This window comes from Agelaius phoeniceus, chromosome 2, assembly GCF_051311805.1.
Source record: "Agelaius phoeniceus isolate bAgePho1 chromosome 2, bAgePho1.hap1, whole genome shotgun sequence".
Taxonomy (NCBI): domain Eukaryota; kingdom Metazoa; phylum Chordata; class Aves; order Passeriformes; family Icteridae; genus Agelaius; species Agelaius phoeniceus.
This window is the reverse complement of record NC_135266.1, coordinates 65674187-65696599: the sequence shown is the minus strand read 5'-3', so window position 1 is coordinate 65696599 and position 22413 is coordinate 65674187. Positions and strand designations below refer to the sequence as shown.

General features: G+C 44.5%; 1 protein-coding gene across 1 annotated transcript in view; it reads right to left on the bottom strand.

The window, feature by feature from the left end:
• Positions 1–18616, bottom strand: part of LHFPL6 (LHFPL tetraspan subfamily member 6) — a 137488-nt gene extending 118872 nt beyond the window's left edge. The window contains exons 1-2 of the mRNA XM_054655080.2: positions 18020–18616; positions 15017–15574 (exon numbers count right to left, since the gene is read on the bottom strand). Of these exons, the coding sequence (XP_054511055.1) occupies positions 15017–15401 (385 nt within the window). The 5' untranslated portion in view covers positions 15402–15574; positions 18020–18616. The remainder of the gene's footprint in view (positions 1–15016; positions 15575–18019) is intronic.
• Positions 18617–22413: the final 3797 nt, after the last annotated feature.

The window sequence follows — 22413 nt, the reverse complement described above, 5'->3', positions numbered from 1 at the left end:
TCTCTCTAAATACTGGTGTCCAAAAAATAAAAATCACAGAATCACAGAATAACAACCATTTCCTAAGCTGGAAGGGACACACAAGGATCATTGAGTGCCCTCTTAAGTGAATGGCCTATACAGGGATCAAAAATCCTGTGTCTCAGATCTCTGTATAATTAGATCATAATCATAATGTGATTTCTGTGGTTTAAACATCTACCATTATGCTAGGTATAAAATTTATAGGAATCTCCAGACTTCAGGATATAAAATGCTCATTAATTTTGTGGAAGAAGAAGAAACTTCCCCCAGAGAAATTTTATTGCTGAACAGTCTGCTACACTGTATTAGGTCTGCTACTTACACTGGCACATTTCATGCTGGAAACACCAAGATTCTGTACTGCAAGCCCTTATGCTAAGACAAAGAATAATCTGTATTCTTATATTCAGCTTAGTAGGAAAAAAAAGCTCACAGAAACTATGAGCTATGCCTTCATCCATAAACCAGCCAACCAATATACCCAGCCAACCTGGAAAAACCAAAATGAGCTTTCAGTCCATAGCCAGAGGTTCACGCACTGAAAACTGTGCTCTGGAAAGGCCATTCCCAGAAGAACGGGTGAGGCCATCTTTTCCAGCCAGACCCAAGTCAGGGCTGATTTCAATAGCACTGTGACAATTTGCACTAGCTGGGTACCCGGCTCATCGTTCGGAAGTGGCAGCTGGAGCACACAGATCTTGCAGCAGCCACTGCCCTTCAGAGACACAGTGGATGCTTGGAGTCACTGCCACAAAGATGCCCTTGCTTTCTTGGCACAGCCAAGCCTCCTCCTTCTCAGGGAACTCAAGACACTGATTGAGATGTGAACTACAGTCAGCCTATCCACCAAAAAATGTTGTGCCGGTGGGATTGACCAGTCCCATCACATGGGGAACCGCCAAGGAAGGGGGGTACCCTGAGGAAAATTCCCAGCAGATATTCTCCCACCAGAGGTACAGAGCACAAAGGTCTCTCCTGCAAAGAAGGTGGGGAGCTGTCCATAATCTCCAGCTTTCCTGAGGTGTTTAAGAAAAACCTGACTTGTTTCAGGATGCTCAAGACTGTGTACATTTGGAAACCCTTTGCCTACAGGGGCACTGTGGAGACCTTAGGATCTCCAGGAGGAAAGCAAGACATTCCATTAGTAAAACTGAAAGGACAAGAACCAACACCTTCTAAAGGACATAAGGAAAAGCTTCCTCAATTGGAAGTCTCATTCTGAAAATAATTTATGGTTTCCCAAGCTTGGCTGCCCTTGCCTTGGCAGTGAGGTGCAGATCTGTTGGTCTCTGAGTCACCTCAGAATGCAGAGCTCACTTTTAAGAACTTTTAAGCTTCACTTTGAATTAATTTTTAATTAGGTACTTTTTAAAATTTTACTGAGAAACCATAACACATTATTTTTGGAAGTTCAGCTTGGCAGAATGAAAAAGGGCTAGCATTACACTCTGCAAATAAAGGCATTTTAGAGTGCACCTGAAAACCACTTATACTTTGGCAAATCCACTCATAGCTGTAAAAATCTGCCCAGTATCTGTCTGGAGAAAGTGTCACTCTGCATGGGAGACAAGACATGCCAGGCCCATGCTGGGGTGCTTGTCTTGCCTCACCCCACCTACCAAAAACTGAGCATCCAACACTAAAAGGAAAAAAAGCTGCACTTGCTGTCTGTATTCCTGTGCTCACACACACACACACCTTCCTACCATAGCAACCTCTTCATCTGTTTTTGATAAGGAAACTCACACAGACTTGCTAAGCAGTCTGAGTTGCAGGCTTGTCTAACAACCTTGGGTTGTCAATCCAGCAACAGTCCACTAGGTCTGCTTTTAAAATGAAGCTGTGATTAGCTTGAAGGAAATAAAATTTGCCTCTTACAGCAAGCTCTTTAACTGCACTTTTGGCAGTCTTCAATGATACAGAAAGGGAAGGAGCTCATTTTTGCTGTCATATGTGAAAAACACTTGCAAGCTGACCTGGCTTCTCATATATTACTTTTGTACAGAGATTTGCAACAGTGTCTGAATTGTTTTCCCCCACCTGCTCTGCCAAATTATTATGGTACAAGCACTTCAGAAAAAAAAAAGCACAATTGCTTGAAATTACACTAGAGTCAAATGTTGATAAAAAGGTGTCACAGAGGGAATGAAAACTAACTGCTGTGAAATTTAATGAAACCCACTGTGTGCCAAGGGCATAGGCAGCCAAATTGAATTTAAAAAAGTGCCAAGCAGAGAAGCTTGTAATCAGACTAGCCACTATGTTAGATGAGATAAGCAGAATGACTTTTTTCTATCACTAGATCAAAACAGACTGCAATTCTTATGCATGAGATGAAAAGTTACAGTATTTATCTTCCCAGCTTCCTGTGTTCTTAGCACTGGATCTCTGGCTTAGTGGCATGAAATGGAATTTGCCATCTCCAGTATATGGATTGTCCCAGCCCTTGCACGGTTCTTTCCTGACAGTTTTTATTGCAAATTGTTATGGAAAAGAGGAACAAGCTAATCAGAGCTGTTACTGGCTCAGCATAAACTATCTTCAGTCATGGTGTCCCCTTCCACAGCCCGGGCAATGAAGTCAATAGAGGGGAATAGGAAATAGAAGATGATGCCAACAAAGGAGAAGGGCTCTGTTCAACGGTGCTCGCATGAAGAACAGTTGCCAAAGCATCACTCCACTGCAGCCTGTTAAGGAATCATTTTACTTCTTAATTATTGTAACAACATTAATTTGAAATTGTAATAAGAAATGCCTGATCTCCCAAACAGAACTACGTGCATTCATTGTGGGAGTAATCCCTCAAATTCTGGGTTAAGGACACGGGACAAAAAAGCTGTGCAGCCCATTTTTGTTGGAAAAAGTAATAGTGTAGCTTCACTACACTCATTACTTCAGTTGTTCAGGGGCTTATCGGTAGTCTTAGCTCTGGACAACACAAAGAGGCTCAGAGTCTGCACCTTTACCTCACTGATGAATTTTAACATTGCAACCTGCTTGAACTTGTAGCCTGGCCCAATTGGCCAGATTCTCCTTTTAATGGTCTGCTGGTGAAGCTGGAATACATTCTGGAGAGAAAGTTTCTAGCAAGAGAGATTTCCAGTACTGAACAAAGCTCTCCAGAGCCAGCCATTGTGTTTCTTTTAAAAGGATTTCTCATAAAAATGCCATGACTTTTACCATGACCTCTCGATTTTGCAGAATGTGCCTGCAATAGTTTCAGGGCTTGTCTTGGCTGTAAAGAGTTTTATGCCAGTATTTAGTACCATTCATCATGCTTTCACTGCTGTGCCAGAAAAAGAACTTGAAAACTAACAGAATTCCTTGAAATCTAAAACACACTATAGCACAGAAGCCTTAAGTTTCTGATTTTCTTGATCAGAACCCATGCCACATCTGAAATACCCTCTGCAAGTCAGCAGTACCCAAGAATCCATCTGCCTGCAGGTATGGCAAATGGAATTTTACGAGGAGGTGAAGCTTCTCTCCTCTCACAGCCCTCTCCATTCCCACTTCCCCTGCTTCCCTACATGCCCCTGCCTCTGAATGCTCCCTCCTCTGCTCATACCTTTCTGAGGATGCAGTTGAAGTAAAAGAGCTTTTAGGGGAATAAAAGTTATCTGAACCTTACCCCTGAAAGTAATACATTTGTCACTTGTTACTAAGCCAACATTTTGAGGTCTCCCTTTACTTACTCCTCTACAAAGCACACAAGAAATGGGTCAGCATCAGTTCTTATCATATTAAAAATGAAATTAACCCAAATCTCCCTCCATTTCCCCATTTGACTTTGTTTCAGTGAGGACTTTGGAGCAGCAACTGCCTCTGCCTTTTCCCCTATCACAAAGGATTTCAAGAGTTTCATACATTATAACAACAACCATAATAGAAGCAACACGGTACACCTGGGAATGTTTGTACAAATTTGCCAGATAGATTGTACTAATCTCCAAATGACATTCAAAGCTCGTAGTCACATAGGAGCACCTGGGCCAAGTCAGAGCAAATTCTGAAACAAATAAATTTCCTCTCACAGATACACTCAAAAGGTCCCTCAACATCACTCTACCCTGATTTCTATAAATTCCCCAACACAAAGCACTTTTTAGTACATCCTAGTAACCATTCCCAGTGACTGGCATTCAGGTGTATGGTGCCTGACCTGAATGACTTGTGATGCTCTGAATATCAAGTTTGATCTCAATTTTAAAAAATTTAAAAGTATTCATAAATAGGCTTTCATTTGTCTGCAGACTTGGACAAAAAGCTGGACTTCCGAAGAAGTCAGGCAGTGCACTCCTCAGAAGCTGAAAGGCCATTTCTCATACATTGCAATGTTAGCAGGTTTCATATCATTTCACAAGGTGCTGTATTTCAGAAGCAGCTTCTGTTATTCCAGATTGACCATTCATGGCTTTATGTCAATACTTTCTCACTTTGCATTTATTAGAAAACTGTTCTTCTCAAATTAACAGTACAAATTTACATTACAAAGGCATCTTTATTGGGAAACAATGCAAGACAACGGAACTGTCAGCTTACAAAAAAAAGGGTCAAATCTTTACATTACTATAGAAACTATACTATGTTTATCAGAATTCTGTATTTTCTGTATTGGTTTGGCTACAACTTCCTGAAAAACTCACTTGCTTGTCAACCTAGAACATCTGCTTAATTCTCTCTGAAGCTCATCGGATTCTGCTACAAGATAAAATAACAATGATTTCTAATAAGTTATTGTTTAGGTTTTCATTCATTATAATTTTTCTTCATATTCCTACAAACTACTGCCAAGCTTACATAAAAGTCTGCTCTCCTAGTAAAGAACCGTACCTGAAAATCAATTCAAAGTGGTCAGTCCTCATGAAAGATTGGGGCTTATCAGGCTTATGCAAGAAAATGTGGGCTCAGCTCACAGTGCAGCAATCCTCTCAAGAAAGAGTTTTGTGCTAAGGTGTTAGTCCTGATGCAATTAATATTCTGTACCTGGGGAATTAGGTAGAATCTGGTACCCCAGGAAGGTCTCTGCACTGTCACACAGCAGCAACCTCCTCCAAATCCCTCTAGTCACAACAAGTAGCAACGGCGCTGAGCTCCAGATCCTCTCTTCCCCTGGGCTCCATTGTGGAATACTGCTGTTGATTTCAACAGGTCAGGCTCTAAGGAAAAGCCAGTCTGGAGGGGGGAAAAAGTCTGCCTCTGTTCTCAGATGTACCTGTTACATCAGGGGACTGACAGTGGAACAAACAAAAGAGGAGATCTAATCAAGCCTAGCGAATCAGCCTTATCACCAGCATTGTCAGGGTGCAGTGACCATGCCCAGTTTTTCATGCCTGAGAAGATACAGGACAGCTTCTAGAAGGGATCTGTCAAATGCAATATTGCCCCTCTGACCTGTGATGTCTTGTGGTGGCAGAGTCATCCCAAAAAAAAGGAGAGGATCCTTTCTTGGTTCTCTGTGACTTAAGGCCCTCTCCATATGATCTGAATGTCACTTAGGACCTCGCACTTGCGCAGCATAAAAAGTTTAACATCACTGAAGTCAACCAAGGTGCTCCACAGAGCCAAAGGAAATCCTTGAGCAGGAAGCCAGCCAACATGATGGTCACCACAAGCTAAGCAGCCGTGGCTGGAGTTTTGGTTGTACAAATACACCCTGTGTTTATTAATTACACCACATTCCTTCCTAATTGCTCGCTGCATGGAATCAATACATTGGCTGCTCTCGAGTTCTACTCCTCAATTCCTTGAAATGATGGAGTTTGAAAACTGCCTTATTTTACTTTGTGAAGCCAAAGTTAAAGTCCTTAGAAGGCAAAAATGTGTACTGGAGAAATAAAAGGATGTGAGCAGGAAAAGAAAATACAGGTTGAATACTGTGAAAAAAAATTCCATGTGGAATGCATAGTAAGCTGAGTTTCCTAAGAAAAATGACAAAAAAATACAAATTACATAGACAACACGAGACTGGACAAAATCCTGGAAAATACACCATTGGGAACAATTCTGTCCTGTCTGTAGGGCATATGACTTCACTCGCACTGGAAAATATTGAAACATTTTGATGCCTAAATGCAGTTCCCAGCAATATTCAAATATCCATTGAAATATCTCAGGAAGCAAAACAAGCCAGATCTTTCAATGTAGAAACAAAATTGCTAACTCCAACCCAGGTTCTTCTCTAATCAACATCAATGTAAAGGATCTGAAAAGAGGTACATCTGAATTTACTCTGACTCCACACCAGCAAAATAAATTATTTGGTCCCCTGCCTCACATTTTCTGAAGTTTCATTAGGTTATGCAAGCAAAACCTTTTGAAATGAAAAGTGTCACAGAAGTGCTGAGCACCATTGTTTCTTTCTAATAAAAAAAGGGATAAAAAAGCAGGAAGAGTGAACTTCACTCTACAGATAAATAAAACAGCACTCCGGGACTTCTTTAGATCAAAAATTCTGTTCTCAATGCAAAATTCTGCTTAAACGCAACACAGCTGCAGTAATATTCAAAACATCACTTTTATATTCAACATTAATAGGACAACAAGAGAAGTAAAGAGATTCTTCCCAGTATTTTAGCAATATCTTTTTTTTTTTAATACATCAGAATTTCCATTTTAAATGTGGTTCCAAAATACCAAAAATCTTACTTGCAGAATTTGCTTCAGGCTGAAACTCTGCATGGGGCTTTTTCTTCCTCTGTATTTAGTCAAAATTTATATTGGGATTAATGTATTTTTTTTAAAAAATAAAATGAATATGTATTCAAAACAATTCAGTATAAACAAGTTAATTTAGTGAGGTCCCTCTTCAACAAGAAAGTCATCATGAGAACCACACCTGTTTTAGACTAATGTCAAATCCAATAATCCTAGAATAGAAATAGTGATGTAATTTGTACTAAGTGTCACCGACATCAAAGGACACACAAAAATTTGCAGCCTGTAAGGGCCCTGATGCTTTTTTAAGGAACATTTTGAAACACCAGAAGAGTTATCTGAAGTGGCTGAGAACAGAATTAAGAAACTAAGACAGCTAAGTATGAAGGTTACTCTCCACATAATTTGTCTTCTTCAAGTTACATCCCCTCTGTCTCAGCAGCCTTACAGCCCCTTGCCTGCTCTGTACTGCTTGTGACCTTGCTGGCAGGGATGGCCTCCTCAGAGCTACTGATTCTGCACCTTAGGACCAGTAATATCTACTACTGATCCTCCCTTGCTAACCTGTTTTGTTAAAATGGTCAGTGTTAGCTTAAATTGCAAACTCTGCTAACCAGTTTTCCTTCAGTGGGACTTCAGGGAAAATCTCACAAAAACCTGTGCTGTTAGATCTGTCAGGGCAGCAGCCTTTAGCAAGGCAGCAGCAGGAACTTCTGGTTGCATGGTTGCCTTCACCTGACCAAGGTGAAGGCAACCATGCAAAACAGTATAATCTCTTGAAAATATACAGAATCTAAGTCTGCACTTTTCTTTACCTCTTTCAGGTAAGTACCTGCTAGCTGGATTCCCTATCAGTCAGACCTGATGGCCCATGCATTCAGGAAAGATTCAAGTAATGCAAGTCCCTATCTAGTTAAGGGAGTAGGAATCTAAGTAATGTCTTTTATAAACTGTCAGAGAACATACATTGCATTGGTTCATATATTACATTCAGGATTCAATCCTGAATTTGTGTCATATTTTAACTCCTATCTGAACACAGCAGAGAGAGAGCTGGCTTATCTTCAATAAAACATATGCTACAGAATCTTTAAGATAATTTCACTGTCCAAATTCCCTTGTCCTGAACTTCCCTGCCTTACTTATTCGGGACTCCAAATCTAAATCCAAGAATTTGACTCTATGCTGTGCCACAGTATGTGAAGGTACCTTGTAGTGCTGAGAAGCAAGGATTGAACACAGGCACTAACAGCCAGAGGATTCAGTTTAGCAAGTCAAAGTCTAGCTGAAAAGGAATGAAGCTGCAAAACTATACACTTCATTTAATCCTTTGGTGGATTGCAAGAGAAAACTGGAGAAAGAACTAGTGTGAAACACACCAGCTACAAAGCAGCTTCTATACAGGTTGTTCTGGTAAAGAAACCACAACAAAGCACAGCTTAAATGGATTAAAAGCAACCTAAGTGTCGGATCTTAAAAGAAAAAAAAGACATCATATTCCTTGAGAAAGCATAATTTCGCAATGATATATTCTTGGTGCTGCATTTTTAACATTTGCATTAATGATCTGGAAGAAAAGCAGTCAGAGTAATTCACCACTGGAACACTTATGGAGATCAGGCTTTTCTTGAACTTAATTAAATTCAGACCAGAAGTTTTTTTTCTCAGAGATACATTCTAGTTCAAACTGAAATTATATGAAGGCTGTCCTATGACCCATGCTACTGCAGACCTCAGACTAAGCAGTCACAGTGTTCTCTGCTGACTTTATTATTGCTGAATCAATGAGCCTATGACATGACACACAATCACTCACTAGCAACTTTTAACAGTGTCACTTTCATTGTTTTCTCTTCTTCTGTTACCTTGGTGAGGCTTCTTGTCCTTTCATTTGCCTCTCCTGCAGTGTCTGTATGTGCACACATATGCTGGAATCATACCCAGCCTGCAGTTGGTCTTGGTCTAGGATGAGGATTGCCCCATCATGTGTTTACAGGAGCACAGCAAAGCCACTGAAGTTTTGCATCCAACAAAAGGAAGGTGTGACAAAACAGCCCCGAAGAGCTAACTTGTAGGTTAACAAGAGCCTGACAGAAGCAATGACCCTGCCCTGCCTCTCCTCAAAAGTTAGCCTTTCCAAAATATTTTTAGGCTGAAGACAATAAAAGAACAGGACATTTTTGCCTCTTTTTTTTAATGTTTGTTTTATTTCAGGTACAAATTATAGGAAGAGATGGCAAGAGTGTATATATGGGGGAAAGGAGGAAATTGCTTGTGGAAATCACAAAAGAGTCTGGGGTTACTATTTTCTTGATAGAAGTCCCTTGACCATCTCAGATCTTCCCTGTTCCTACAAGGCTTTTCTCAGTTACATTTTCTCCGTATAGGGAGCAAATTATGCTGATCTCAGTCTTCCAGGCAGAAAGCAGAAAGCCTCACTTGAGCTGTCAGACAGAATAATGGTTACTGGTCAGTGCCTTTTCCTCCAGCTACACAAAAACCTTTCCCAGAAGTTTCTGGTTCCTGTAGTCAACTGGAAATACTCTCCCCAGAGCCCCTTTCTTAGCCAGCCTCAGAACCAAGACTGTTTTGTTCCACTTGAACTCCAGAGCTGTCTTTAACTGTCAGCCACTCTTCTTGAAATACAACTTTGTTTCAGTGACTCCATCTCTCCCAAAAGCCTCTTCTTACTGTTTTAACTGTTTCCCCAAGCAAATCCTTTTAGGGAGAGCTTCTCTGCATGACCCCACAAAGCCACAACCTAGTGTTCTTTCCTCCTCATCCCTTACATTTCAGTACCATCTCCCCCACAAAGTCAGATTTGGCCATTAATATGCCATTAAATTGCAGATTGTGTTTGGACCTGTCTCCTTAGAATCTTTAGCCCAAAATCACAAAGGCTTTCTCTAAGATTTCATCACAGACAACACAGAACCAAAGCATCACGCCACACTCTACGTTCTCCTCATCTTGAGGGATCAGTCCATATTTCTCTGCCATCTGCACCCAGCAAACACTTGGCCTGAGCATCTTATGGGGGATGGAAACTATGATGGCCTCTGCTGGCACACAACACTTGGGGAAGGATTCTCCAGCAATTTCATGTACTCCTGAGGGCATTTTTCATAAGTCTATGTTTTATTTTCTGAGACAAAAACAGAAGTTGTTAGGAACTGTGTCCCCTTTTTCTCAAATGAAAAAATGCACCCTTCACCACCCCCTGCTCCAAGAGCTCTCCAGATTTTCTAACCAACAATTTCAAGGACCATAGTTTCAGGAGTTTCAGCACTTCCATGGGACACAAGGGAAACAAGACAGAGAAATAAGGAGAGGAAGAGTAGATGCTGCTAAAAACTTTGTTCATTTAATGAAGGGAGTAGTAAAACTTGTGCTTCATTAGAGTGCAATCAATGAATACTAAAGATGACAGTAAACATGCCAGGTGCTGACAGCCACATAGCTACCCCACAATCATGGAAAGGCTCCACTTCTCACAAGGCACTCAGAATCAGGGTCATAGTGTCAGGTTCAGAAAGGTGTCTCAGACAGCAGATTGTTCCATGCTTTGTTCCCAAAGATCCATACCCTGAGCTTGGTTTAGCTGTTCTACCCAGCAAAAGGGAGTTCTGAGCTAGTGAAGATTTCATTCCCACGTGCTGACCACTTTAATGAAAAGATTCATCTTGCCAGCGTAATGCTCTTTAAATTGACCATCCTTGCAGTACTTGTGCCTTTTGATCCACTGCCTCTCATAAAACTGGCTAACCTTTAAGTTCATTACATTCTTAAAAATATTGCTAAGTTCTTAAAATCATTGCTCTGCATTTAGAGAGCGAAACTATTTGACGGCGGCGAGGGAAGATATGCAATCAATCAATATGATTGGTGAAGCAAGCTTCAGTTTATTTCAAGTACAGCAGTACTTTTATATGTTTTCAATAATTATTCATACTCGTCAATAATTATTCATACTCACCGTTAGTTCATTGGTTTAAAGCAAAAGGTTATTTTTACATACTCCTCCCACTTTGTGGTTTCTAACACAGGGTTATTCCTCATTCTCGTCGCTTTTACTTCTCTATTTTTATATTGCAAAACCTCTTTTCTTCCTTATTTTTGCTGCTGTCCTTGCCCTTTCAACCGTGTCAGAATGAGGCAGCATGCTTTGCAAACTTCTTATCATGGCGTGCAGCCTAGTTATGTCAAGTGAGGCCTACTTATGCTAAGCTAACATGGGGTTTGCTTGTACAACATTTCCAGGGACCCATGGCCCTGTTCATCCAGCCATTCTTCCACAACTATTCACCAAATTAGCATGTCATATCTGAGCTACCTACCTTTAAATTTCTAGTTTCTCCGTTTAAGTGGAATTGACTTGCCACGGCACAATGAAAAGAAGATCAATAATTACAGACTCCAATTTGCGATAGATTTGTTAAACTTCACTCCCTGCTGTCATATCCTCAATAGTTATGGTCAAAGCTACATCCTCACAATCTGTTCTAGCTACATTATATATGCCTCAGCCTTCCAAACACACAAAGAAAACCAGCTGGAAACACTGCACTTAATGTTATCAGTGAAGACTGTATCCATCTACATGACTGTGCCCTCAAGAGGTTACAGACAGCATAACTTCCACCTCAGTTGTCATTTCTTTGAAGCAGTCCAAGAGAGACATCCAGGAAGCATGGTCTGAGAGACCACAGCAGCAGTTTTCCAGCTGTGGACTGACATCCACTGCAGCAAAGGCTGGCCTTGGGGAGTTGGACACTTCTTGTCACCCATCACCAAACTGCCTTAGAAAAAGCTAAATGCATCATTTTTCATGCAAGCAATTGCTGTAATGGCTACAGAGCTGCCATGTGATCATGTATGGGAAAGGAGGCAGCTTCCACAACTACAAATGGGAGGAGAAGTCTACGATGCAATCTTTCTAGCAGGAACAGAAACTCGACATGTTTCATCCCAGAGTCACCTTAAAATACATATATACTCTGTAGCCAGGATCATCTGAAATAGCAAATACAAACTAAGCACATAGGAAAAAGAAATATCCAAAGAGCCCTTCTGACTCTGCCTAGATCTGCAATTTCTTGCAGGTTCTGCCATTCAACTTTTATCAGAAGAGCAGATTTATGGTAAAAGCAGTCATGAATAATTCACTCCCTTGAGCTGCCACATGCAATTTGGGGAAATCCCAGCTATAAAACTTTGGCACCATTTAGCTAGCACAAGCCGCACTACTTTTTTACAGGTGTTATTCCACTGACCTACTTGGAGTTATTCCTCCTTCACAGTGCTAGAAGAAAAGGATCAGGCTGTTTTCCTACCACTTCTGGTAAGCAAACTTCTCTGCCACGTCTTCATAGCAGTAAAAATGCTTCTAGTGTTGGACTAAGTTTTAGCTTTGGCTCACCACAGCTTCAGTGGCTTGTACATCTCCTCTGCTCTTGGGCCTCCATAATAATCCATTATTTGTTGGCTTACCTCCTCCTCAAGTCTGTGTTTTTAAATCATGTTGAGAAACTTACTTGGATCCTAAACAAAAGGAGCACAAGTAAAGCCATAAACTAGCTACATTGAACCTGTCTTTATGCTGGTTTCTAAGTTCAAGAGAAATATGGTTTATTCCAGCACTCATCCTCAGCCACTGGAGCAAGAGCCCCAGCAGGGTATGGGTGCAGATACCTCAAACAAAAAGAAACTGAAACTATTTGGCCACATCCCTGTCCTAACACAGAGGATGAATTAATAGCATCACTCAGTGGCTGCTTATTTTCCTAGGCTTTTCCTTATATAAAGCTAAGTGGGACTTCTACTTCACAATTAAAAAAAAAACCAACCAAACAAACAAAAAAACCAACATTTATAAGGGTTTTATTTGGTTAAATCTCTAAGTGGAGACCAACTAAAATGACAACAACTGCACTGCCACCACCAAGCCCTATTCAAAGCCCACATCATGGTATACAACTACACCTACAACTGCATTACAGGGAACAAAGAGCTGCCATTCTCTGTTTGTAAATAAGGTGAACAGCTCATGGCTATCTTGACATAAAACAAGATAATAATTACAGGGCCTAAGTTAGACATCTGAGTAAATGTAGTCATACTATTTAAACAATTAACCTACACTGATTTATAGCAGCTAAGCATCTGATGAGGGATTAAGAAACTCCTCTTTACCCTTCAGTTTATCCAAATTACTGGCTTTCACCACCTGGCCTCTCCCTCGTGCCCCCACAGGTAGGTTTTAAGCAGGTTAAGAAATGACAGTCCTCACTTTGGTCTTTTCTTACACACTTCCAGCAGTGCTGAATGAAACGCGAGACAACCATAAAAGCCAGTAGAGGGGAAAATTAGACATGCTGTGTAACTAATTTCTGAACTGTAAGCAAAGTTGTTGGCAATTTTCATTTCATATCACAGGTTCACGTTTCTTTGAACTGCCACCTACTGAGAACAAGCACTAGCTGCTCATGCCCTTCCAGGCAGGATGGGATGCTGCCTGGTCAGCTTGGACTAGCTTAAGAGGTTGCCATGGTGTGCTCTGAAGGAACCTCTCACCTCCTTCTCCAAGAGCCACCATCCTGCCTCAGAGAAGGGTGCATGACTTCAGCCCACACCAGTGTCATGGGGAGCAGGGTTCCTCCTGCATCCCCTGGCCACATGCCCACCGCTGGAGCTGCCGTGTTTGCTGGGGTGGCTGTAGGCAAACAGCTGTAAGCTCGCCTGCCAGCCCTGCTCCACAGGCTCACGGGGGAGCGCGTCACGAGAAAGGGGCCAAATGCAAATTAAAACCAGATGAGCCGAGACAGCAGTTGGAAAGAGAGGGTGGTTAAATCCTGTGACGGCTCTAAGTGAAAATAGTCAGACAAAGCGGGCTTGCAGATTGTCACCGAACTGAGAACCTCCTCCACCCCCAACTGCCTGGCTGGAACTATATAATAGAGCAGGTTTCAAAAAACCACAGCTCCCAGCAGAGTTAACTCTCCAGCAGCTGCTGCACTTTCAAATTGTCAGACAGATTAAACACAGGAATGCCTGTGGGTCACAAAGCTGAGGGAAGGGTGAAGTGATAGGGTCAGCTTGCTCTAAAGTGCAGAAACTACTAAAAAATTTGGAGACAAGACTTCCTGTGGCCAGGAGGGAGTTACACTGGTATCGTCTGGCTGAAAGCTTGGCACAGGGCCCTTTCCCAGCCTCAGCTGTCCTCACCAAGCTGGACAGTTAGTGGAGTTTTTGTCTTGTGCTTCCTTATAAGCTGCAGTCACGGTACGTAACCAGACTGCCCTTGCAGGGCAAGAGCCTGTTTGGAGGGGAGAGAAACAGGAGTTTCACTAGAGTCCACTCCTTTGGGGCATGAGCCAGGGAGCCTGGCTGGGACCAGATATGGCAGGGTACCCAAAAAGGCTGGCACCTGCACTGCCTCAGCACCCAAAGCTCAGAGAAACACCTTACCTTATGGGGGCAAGTGCGTGTGTGTGGTGGAGCGCTTGCATCAGGCAAAAGTGAGTGCCACTGATCTGCATGTCACAGATGACAAGAGGGTGATGATTTACTGGGAAAAGTGCCCTGTGAAAAGCATGCTTGTGGATCCTATTTATTGTCTCATACCCTTCAAATACTCTTACAGTTACAAAGACGCCACACAATTACAAGTTGGAAAAAGGAGCGGAGGTAATTCTCCCACACGCTGTCTAGCCCATGGAGCCAACAAACCTGTGGCACCATCAGCAGGCAGCATGGGTCAGCCAGCCCAGCAGGACTCCTCCCAGGAGATGGTGGGCCACCTCCACCATGGATAAACAATCCACACTTCAAACCTGGGCCAAAGCTTGTTGCCAGATACGTGCAGCTGCAGAGAGCAGAGTTGGAGGAAGCTCTGCCAGTAATAGGGGTAAAAAGGAGAAAGAAAGGTTGTTCCCACACAACACAGCCTCTCCTCTGCCAAACCACAATGCTTCATGTGGATCTGTAGCCCACATGCTTCTCCAGGTACCTCCAACTCAGCTATGCTGTGCTGGAGACTACAACCCACAAAACTGCTTAGAAGATGCTGGCCCACAGAAGTCGACTTGCCACACAGCTCTCAAAGGTCACATAATGACCAGACAGGGACTTGAGCACAAGAGAACACAGGCCACTGTGTCTTTGGGCCACATTCAGGCAGCCACACAAGCAGCTCAGTCGTTGAGGGAGCCAAATGGTCTCCCTCCTAGGAGAAAGTTTGAATCACCCCCTCCTCTTCTCAAAGCACCAGAAGAGTCCCCACATGAGCAAACAAACAGCCTGGACATCGCCATCCCCTCACCGCAAGAGCACTTACCCCCCAGGAACTGGATGCCTCCTGCCACCCTGCCCACAGTCCTGGAGATGAGCTCGGACACACAGCAGCCCATGAGCGCTGTCAGGGCCACCAGGAGAAGCAGCCCGCAGCCCAGGCCCGTCACCACCGTGCAGATCCTCCACTCGGCGCTCGGGATGGCCTGAAAGGAGGCATAGCGGCCACACTGCTCCACCATCACGGTCATCTGGCGGCTCTCATCCCGCACCGGGTAGGAACACCTCCGGAAAGTGCCGAAGGAAACGGATTTCTCCAGCTGAGACCCCAAGAGCCAGTAGGGCATGAAGAAGCCAACACAGGAGGCAGCAGCACAGAGGAAGGAGAGGAAGGCCCAGACGATGCCAGCACAGGTGAGGCTGGAGGCCATCTTTCTATCTGCTCCAAGACCCCTCAAGACGGGAAGACACAAAAGTAACTGTATTTCAGAGGAGCTTTATGGATAATCCGGAATCTCTCAGCCTTGACAAATCCTCACACTGGGAGAAGCTTGGATCCTAAGAGCCGCGGGGATATTTCCTCCCATCATGAAGTCAAAGGTCCCTAATTAAATAACAAAACACAAAAAAGGAGAAAAATACAAGTTCAATAATGCTGACATTAGAAAAGAATATTTGTCTGCCAGAATGCTTTTCCTTCCTAGAAGACTTCTGAATAAGACATGTCACTTTTCTGTCCCACCCCTGCAAGGAGACCCTACAATCACTCTCAGTGACACCAGCTTCTGTGGTCAGTGTGACGGTGGTGGCTGGCAGCCCAGCTGGAACAGGCTGCTGTGCACATCCAGGAATGCTCTGCAGCCACCTTCAGGGGTCTCCTGTGTACTTGCCTCACTTTTCTCCACTGTAAGTCCCAATCTTTCCAGTACTGAGAGAAAAAACAGATAAGGTCTGCTTATTCTTAGTTAGCTAGACCTTCTAGCTCTACAATGCCTGGAGAATGTACTTCACTTTATATAGATAGTCCTGCAGCTTCAGTGCAAAACCACCCACAGCAGCTAAGGCCTTTCAAGTTCAGACTCTTGTGACACAGGTAAAACTTATTAACATATCCCCAAAAGAAGTGATATGAGATGACATTTTTCCCAGCACTCCAAGTTTAGCATCCCTGTGCAAAAGGAGCCTTTTATCACTTGATGTCCCAAAGTGCCAGGAACCCGAACTCCAGGTGGTCTTCTGGTAAGTGGAGACATTGCCACATCTTTTGGATTCACCCTACGCAACCTCAAGGAGCACACAGTTAAAACACAGAAGTCTCTCTTAATATTCCTGCTTGCATTCAGCCCAGCTCTTCTTTGCCTCTTCCCAGCTCAAGCCCAGGAGCCATAACCCTTTTGTATCCTTCTCAGACAACTCCCAGCCTCTCAGCTCAGTATCAGTGTGCCCAAGTGCATTTGACTGTCACAGAAACCTACATGCTGTTCCCAGAGGCTGGGGGTGTATTTCTCATTGAATTCATGTTGGATCATTATTCTAACTGCATTTGTAAATTTATGATCATTTCTCACAGTTGCTGCCAAATTAATTCTGATAGCTATTTACAGGGGCTTTTTCTTCTAAGCATGATTAGACGCCAATCAGTGAATCCAATTCATGAAAAGGCAATAAAATGAATACTACTTCAGCACAGGGAGGGAACTTAGAGAAAGTCTGTACATGAAATTAGCCATGTGCATTACACAAAAGTTTTGTTTACTTTTAAAACACTAAGAAAAGGAAGTCTCTTCTGTAATATTAAAAAGGTCTATACTGCTACTAAAGAAGAGTTCACCTATCTACCCAAAGCCTATCCACAGAAATGTCTTTCAACCTGCAAACTGCCAAACCCCGGGATAAAAACTTGCCGGAGAGGCATGGGGGGGGAGGACGGACGGGACAGGACACCATTTCTTCAGAAGCATCATCTAGAGAAGGATGTGTCTGTGCCTTGGCATGACACCAAAAGTCTAAGCCAAAGTGGGTCACAGCACTTAGGGGAGATCATTCCCTGAATCGCAGAGGAGGTACGTCTGGAAATAGGGGACAACATGGAGAGTCCCAAGGTATGACCCGGCGAATCCTGCGGTTCCAGCGGGGCAGCAGCTTAGGCTCCCTGGAGCCTGCCAGCTCACAGCCTGGGCGCTCTCCCGGGAGGCGGGCTCACCCCTCCGGTCCCGAAACCCCGCTCCCCGCCCACCAGGGGTAGGAGGGGGCGGCGGAGAGATACGGCTGCCCCCGAGGGAAGGCGGCGGCCGGGAACCAAAACTCGCCGGGGTGATGCCAGGGAAAAACTGCGGGCGAGCGGGCGCAGCGCCCGCAGAGCCGGCAGGGTGGGGGAGTGCCGGGCAGGGGTGCAGGGGACCTGGGAGGAGCAGGGGATACGAGAGGGGCAGGAGACGCGGGAGGAGAATGGGTTGTGGGGACAGAGGGTCCAAGAGGAGCAGAATGGGAGGGAAAGGAGATGCGGCCGGGGACGGGCTGGAAAGGCAGAGGTGCCGAGAGTGTGGGGAATCCCAGTACCCAAGAGGACGGAGAGCCGGAAAACTGCGGGGCCGGGAAGGGAAAGCGGTCCGGGGTGGCAGGGAGGTACGGGAAAGACGGGGGCCCGGGAGAGGAAGGATTCGGGAAGACAAGAGGATGAGAGGGCTGGGAATCCGAGCAGGGAAGGGAGTCTAGAGGGTCCGGAGCAACGGGCAAGGATGCGGCCAGGCTGAGTGTCAGAGCTGGGAAAGGGAACGTAGGAGGGAAAGAGGGTCCGCGGATGCAGGGGATGTGGCAGTGCAGGGTAGGGAGGGGTCGGGGAGGGAAAGGACGTTCTGAAGGCTGGAGGAGCCGGATTCATGAACGTACGGGAACGAGAGAGGGCAGGGGTTAGAGAAAGGAAGGGGGTGAAGGGGGTCCGGGAGGGGCAGGGGACTCAGCCGCGCATGGAGTGTCTGGAAGGAGCAGAAGGGTCCGGGAGTGCCAGGATGGGGGCAGGCGCGGTGCCGGGGAGCGGAGGGCTACTTACGGACACGCCGGGCGTGGAGGCTCCCGCCGCGGCTGCCGGGAGCACATGGGCGCGGGGCCGGCGGGCGGTGGCCGCCCCGAGCGACTCTACCGCGGTCCCGGCGCGGAGGCGACGCGGGTGCTCCGAGGCGGGCGGGACCGGGAGCGGGACCCTCCCCAGCCCGGCCCGTCCTTTCCTCCGCGCGTTCCTCTCTTCCCCCCGTTTGATTCCTCGGGAGGCAGCGCACTCCGCCGCCTCTCCTCCCCCTTCCCCGCCACCGCCTCCCCGGGCGGGACCCGCCGCGCTCGGCGCAGTTGCGGGGCCGCGGACAGGGCCGGGGGCGAGGGGCCGGGCGGCGGCGGGGAGCGGCGAACGGGAGAGCGGGGGCGCGTCCCCGAGCCCTCACGGGGCGGGGCGGTGGTCCCGGCCCCGCGGGGTCGCTGCAGGGGTGGGTCCCGGCTTCCCGAGCCCGCTCCGGACTGCTACGGGGGGGGCTCGGTCCCGGGGCCGGAGCGGTGGTCCCGGGGCCGGGCTGGTGCGGGGGTGGCGGCGAGCGCTGCGGCGGCGCCGGGCTCGGCGGCTCAGTGCGGGGCGCAAGGGGCGGTGAAGCCGGGAACGGAGAAGAGGAAAGAGCAGGAGAGGAGGGAGGGGGGGAAAGACAGAAGAAGGAGTATTGGAAGGAAAGGGGGAAGGCTGCAGTCCTTACATGGGAAAATATGGGCTAATCTCCTGATGGTGTGCGTGTGATAAGAACTGTGTCTGTCTCTGCATGCGAGCTGCTGATCCAGCATTTTGATCGCAACAGTTCCCGAGTTGGTCTAGAGCGAGAGTAAATGTGATCACAGTACCAAGCAGCTCCTCCCGGATGGGTTAGGTCAAGCGGAGAGACAGGAGCTTCAGCCCTTTCCCAGAGAGTCTTAAGTGGGAAAGTTTTGAGGAAGGGTTGCCTTCTGCACAGCAAGCATCTGCGAGAAGCATTTCCCATTCTGTTTTTTCCTCTACGCCCAGAAACGTGAATCTATTTCTCAGATACAAGACAATTTTATGACGGGTTTAAATTATGTCAGCACCAGACATGCAAAATCTCTTTTGTAATGTTTCTTTTACAGTCCTGGTGTGTAATTTAAACACCATTCATTAATATTATTAATGCTAAATGGAAGTGAGGTTTATTGCACTCAGTCTGCATTTACACCATTTAATAGTAACAGCAGCTATTTTCAGAATTGAATTACAAAGCCACTTTATTGTATTTTTAAAATTAGACTTCCATTTTTTTTCCCGTAATGCAAAGTCTTAAAATCAGAATATTACTGAAAATGCATATATTCTCAAGGGATAAGAAATGGATTGGAAAGTATCTAGCATGATCAAGTTTTCCACCCTAACATTTCAAGTGTATTTAAGGAAACGTGCTTCAAAAAAATCAAAGAAGTGGGTTAAATGTAGGCTGAATGCTGGAATATATGCAATAACATACTCCACAAGGAAGACAATGAAGGCATAACCCCAAAGCAGCCATACCCACAGCTGACTACCCCTAGGCTACATCCACCTACTATACACCTATATTAGCAAGTAATGTGGATCAATCTGGTGTTGGATCTCATCGTGTTGAGGGCCTAAATTATGTTCACACTTTTCCATAGTTTTTTCTTCAGTTTCACTCTAGGTTGGGTCTGTGAACTGAGGGCCCCATGAGAACTCAGAACACATCTGATGCACTCCTGGCACCTGTCTTCTGCTATATTGCTATCTGAATCCACTCTGTGTACTCACCTCTGCTGGGCAAAATAAAACGTGGTAAGTGAGGATGATCTGGAGATTCACTTCAAAAGCACGCCCTTGATCCACACCAAAACATGAAAATGGATGTGCCCACGGGGTGTCTGACAGAAAGGGAGCTGGTATGACTTTCCCAAAGCTGAGAGCTGGAGCCTGCTCCACAGCATACCATTCCAGCATCCTCCCCTCAAATCACCTTTCCACCCGGTGCTGTGCCTCCACCCCCAAGCATGCAGGAGCTCTCAGGTCTCCACTTCTGCAAGGAGCTGTGCACATTTTGGAGAGCATAGACACTCCTTGTTTACTGCTCACCTGCCTTCACTTGGCTCAGTGTGATGTTCTACCCCCTGCTATTCATTTTACCAATGCCTGAAATGACAGGGTTACTAAGCTAATATTATGTCAATGGAAATCTGCTCTCGGTGTAAGGAAGGAGAAGAATTGAGTACTGTTATTAAATAGTTGTTTCATTGCTTAAAGACTGAGGTCTGTCATTCTTTTCTTAGCCAAAGGCCTGGGTTATAGTGAAACTGTGATAAATATGTCTAAATTAGGCATGTGTTGGGATCAGACATGGGTAGAAATTGCCTGGCATTAAAATGACTGTGGAAAAACTTCTGTTTCACACATGGAAACTGTTTCTCAGTTAAAATTGGCATTGGAAGCCTAGGGAGAAGCAAACAAGCATGAATTTATTCATGCAATTTATCTCTTCCATGGTATATGCCAAGGTCCCCAAGTCAGTGTTTGCTTTGCTAATGGCATCTCTACAGCAGTTCATTTATTTGCCTTATATGGCCTGTACATTCACTCCCTGAGCTGCTGCCATTCTCCTTTCCCTCATGGAAACTGTACATTGAATTCTGCATCTCTCCTGAAGCATCTCATTTTGCCAACTGTCTCTGAGTGCCCCCACAAGCTGGCTGCATGGCTTAGTCGCTTGCAGGGAAATAAGCTTTATTTCATAATTCATTTTCTGTCCAGGGAGTTTTGTTTTGATTAAGAACAAATTAAACACATTGTGGATACAAGGTAACATCCAAACTCTCATTCCATTTTCTTCTAATGTTTAAAACTCATCATGCTTCAACTGTATCAACATTTGATTCACCTTTCAGGATCATTGTGCATGGAAGTATTTTACTTGAAAGTTAGCTGAAATATTTCTTTCCCAGTCTAACCTGCTCAAAAAAAAAGGGGAGCTATTACATTGTGCTTTAGGTTTCACAATCTTTCTCGCAACCACAAAAGCAGATACCTCCTCAGAATAAAGCAATAACAAAACACATGGTCCCCATGGTCTTGTCTATACTGAAATAGCAGCTAGTTTTAAAATTGGTCCTGGTGTTTTGAATTTTAAAAGAATCCACTTGTGAGAAATCTCCATAGTTGGTCGAGGGAACCTGAGCTGTGGATTACCCTCTGCTGCAACCATTGAAATCAGACTGAATCAAACACCCATGAATACATTGTCAGAAAACTACCCTAGCAGGGAGATGGAAAAATGCTTATAGATTTTACCATTTTGCTTCTCCTCAATCCATTGACTAAGCTGCTGTTACAGCTGGGGCACTACTGACTTGATGGAGCTAATCAGCATGGCAGAATAAAGACAGAAAATCCTGTCACTGTACCTAAATCAATCCTGGCTAATATACACATCACAGGCTCGACCACAGACTCTTTCACTACAGTATGACTTGTAAGACAACATAATATGCCATAGGGGAATATGCATGTTCCTGAACCCAAAGGAAAATGAAGCAGCTACCAAACCTCCACCTCATTCTTCAGTCTTTGACCAGAAAACAAACCAAAAGAGTTTTATCTTTCAGGTCACCATCTGTTTTCGGTTGTGTGGTCTGCAGAAAAGTGATCACACCAACATGGTTCCGAGCATCTCACAAAACTGGATCTTCAGGTCGTGTCTGTACTCGATTTTAAATCAAAAAGGAAGGTATAGGTACAAAAATAGACTTGAGGCTATGTACTGGGAGCAACAGAAAGTCAACCCAATTATTCAAATGCAGTCACTGAAAACCAAACAGACAAGTACTGTTAGAGAATAACCTGATAATTAGTACATTTGCCTGAAATTATGTCCAATCTTGCAGCAGCAAGGGAAAAAAAAAATCAACTAAACAGACAGGAAAAGAGAACCTCAACTCAAACACCTGAAAATTTTTCAGAAGAAGGTAAGAAAACCAATTCAAGTGACCAGATCCTGTCCATCTATATGGTGTCCTTCCAAGTCAAATAAATTGCATTTTTTCTATGGTGGGTGGAACTAGACACCTGGGGTTTTGAGCTGTCCCATCCAGACCTAAATCTTGGCTAATAAACCTATCTGTAATCAAAAGATCCTCTCTCCATTTATATTTTAATACTATCCTGTCATCAACACTTATTTTTCTGGTGGTTCTAATAGTGATAAATTTTGTGAATTCTCTTACTAACAATTTATAACAAAATTTGCCATATATCTGAAAGACAGGTGTCGTACACAATGCTGTGGTTGCTAACATCAGTCTTTTAATCTCTGGGTGCACATAAAAATAACATGTCAATGCAAAACAAAAGAGGAAAACAATCTTTATTATTTGCCATAAACCCTCCATATGTTGTTTCAT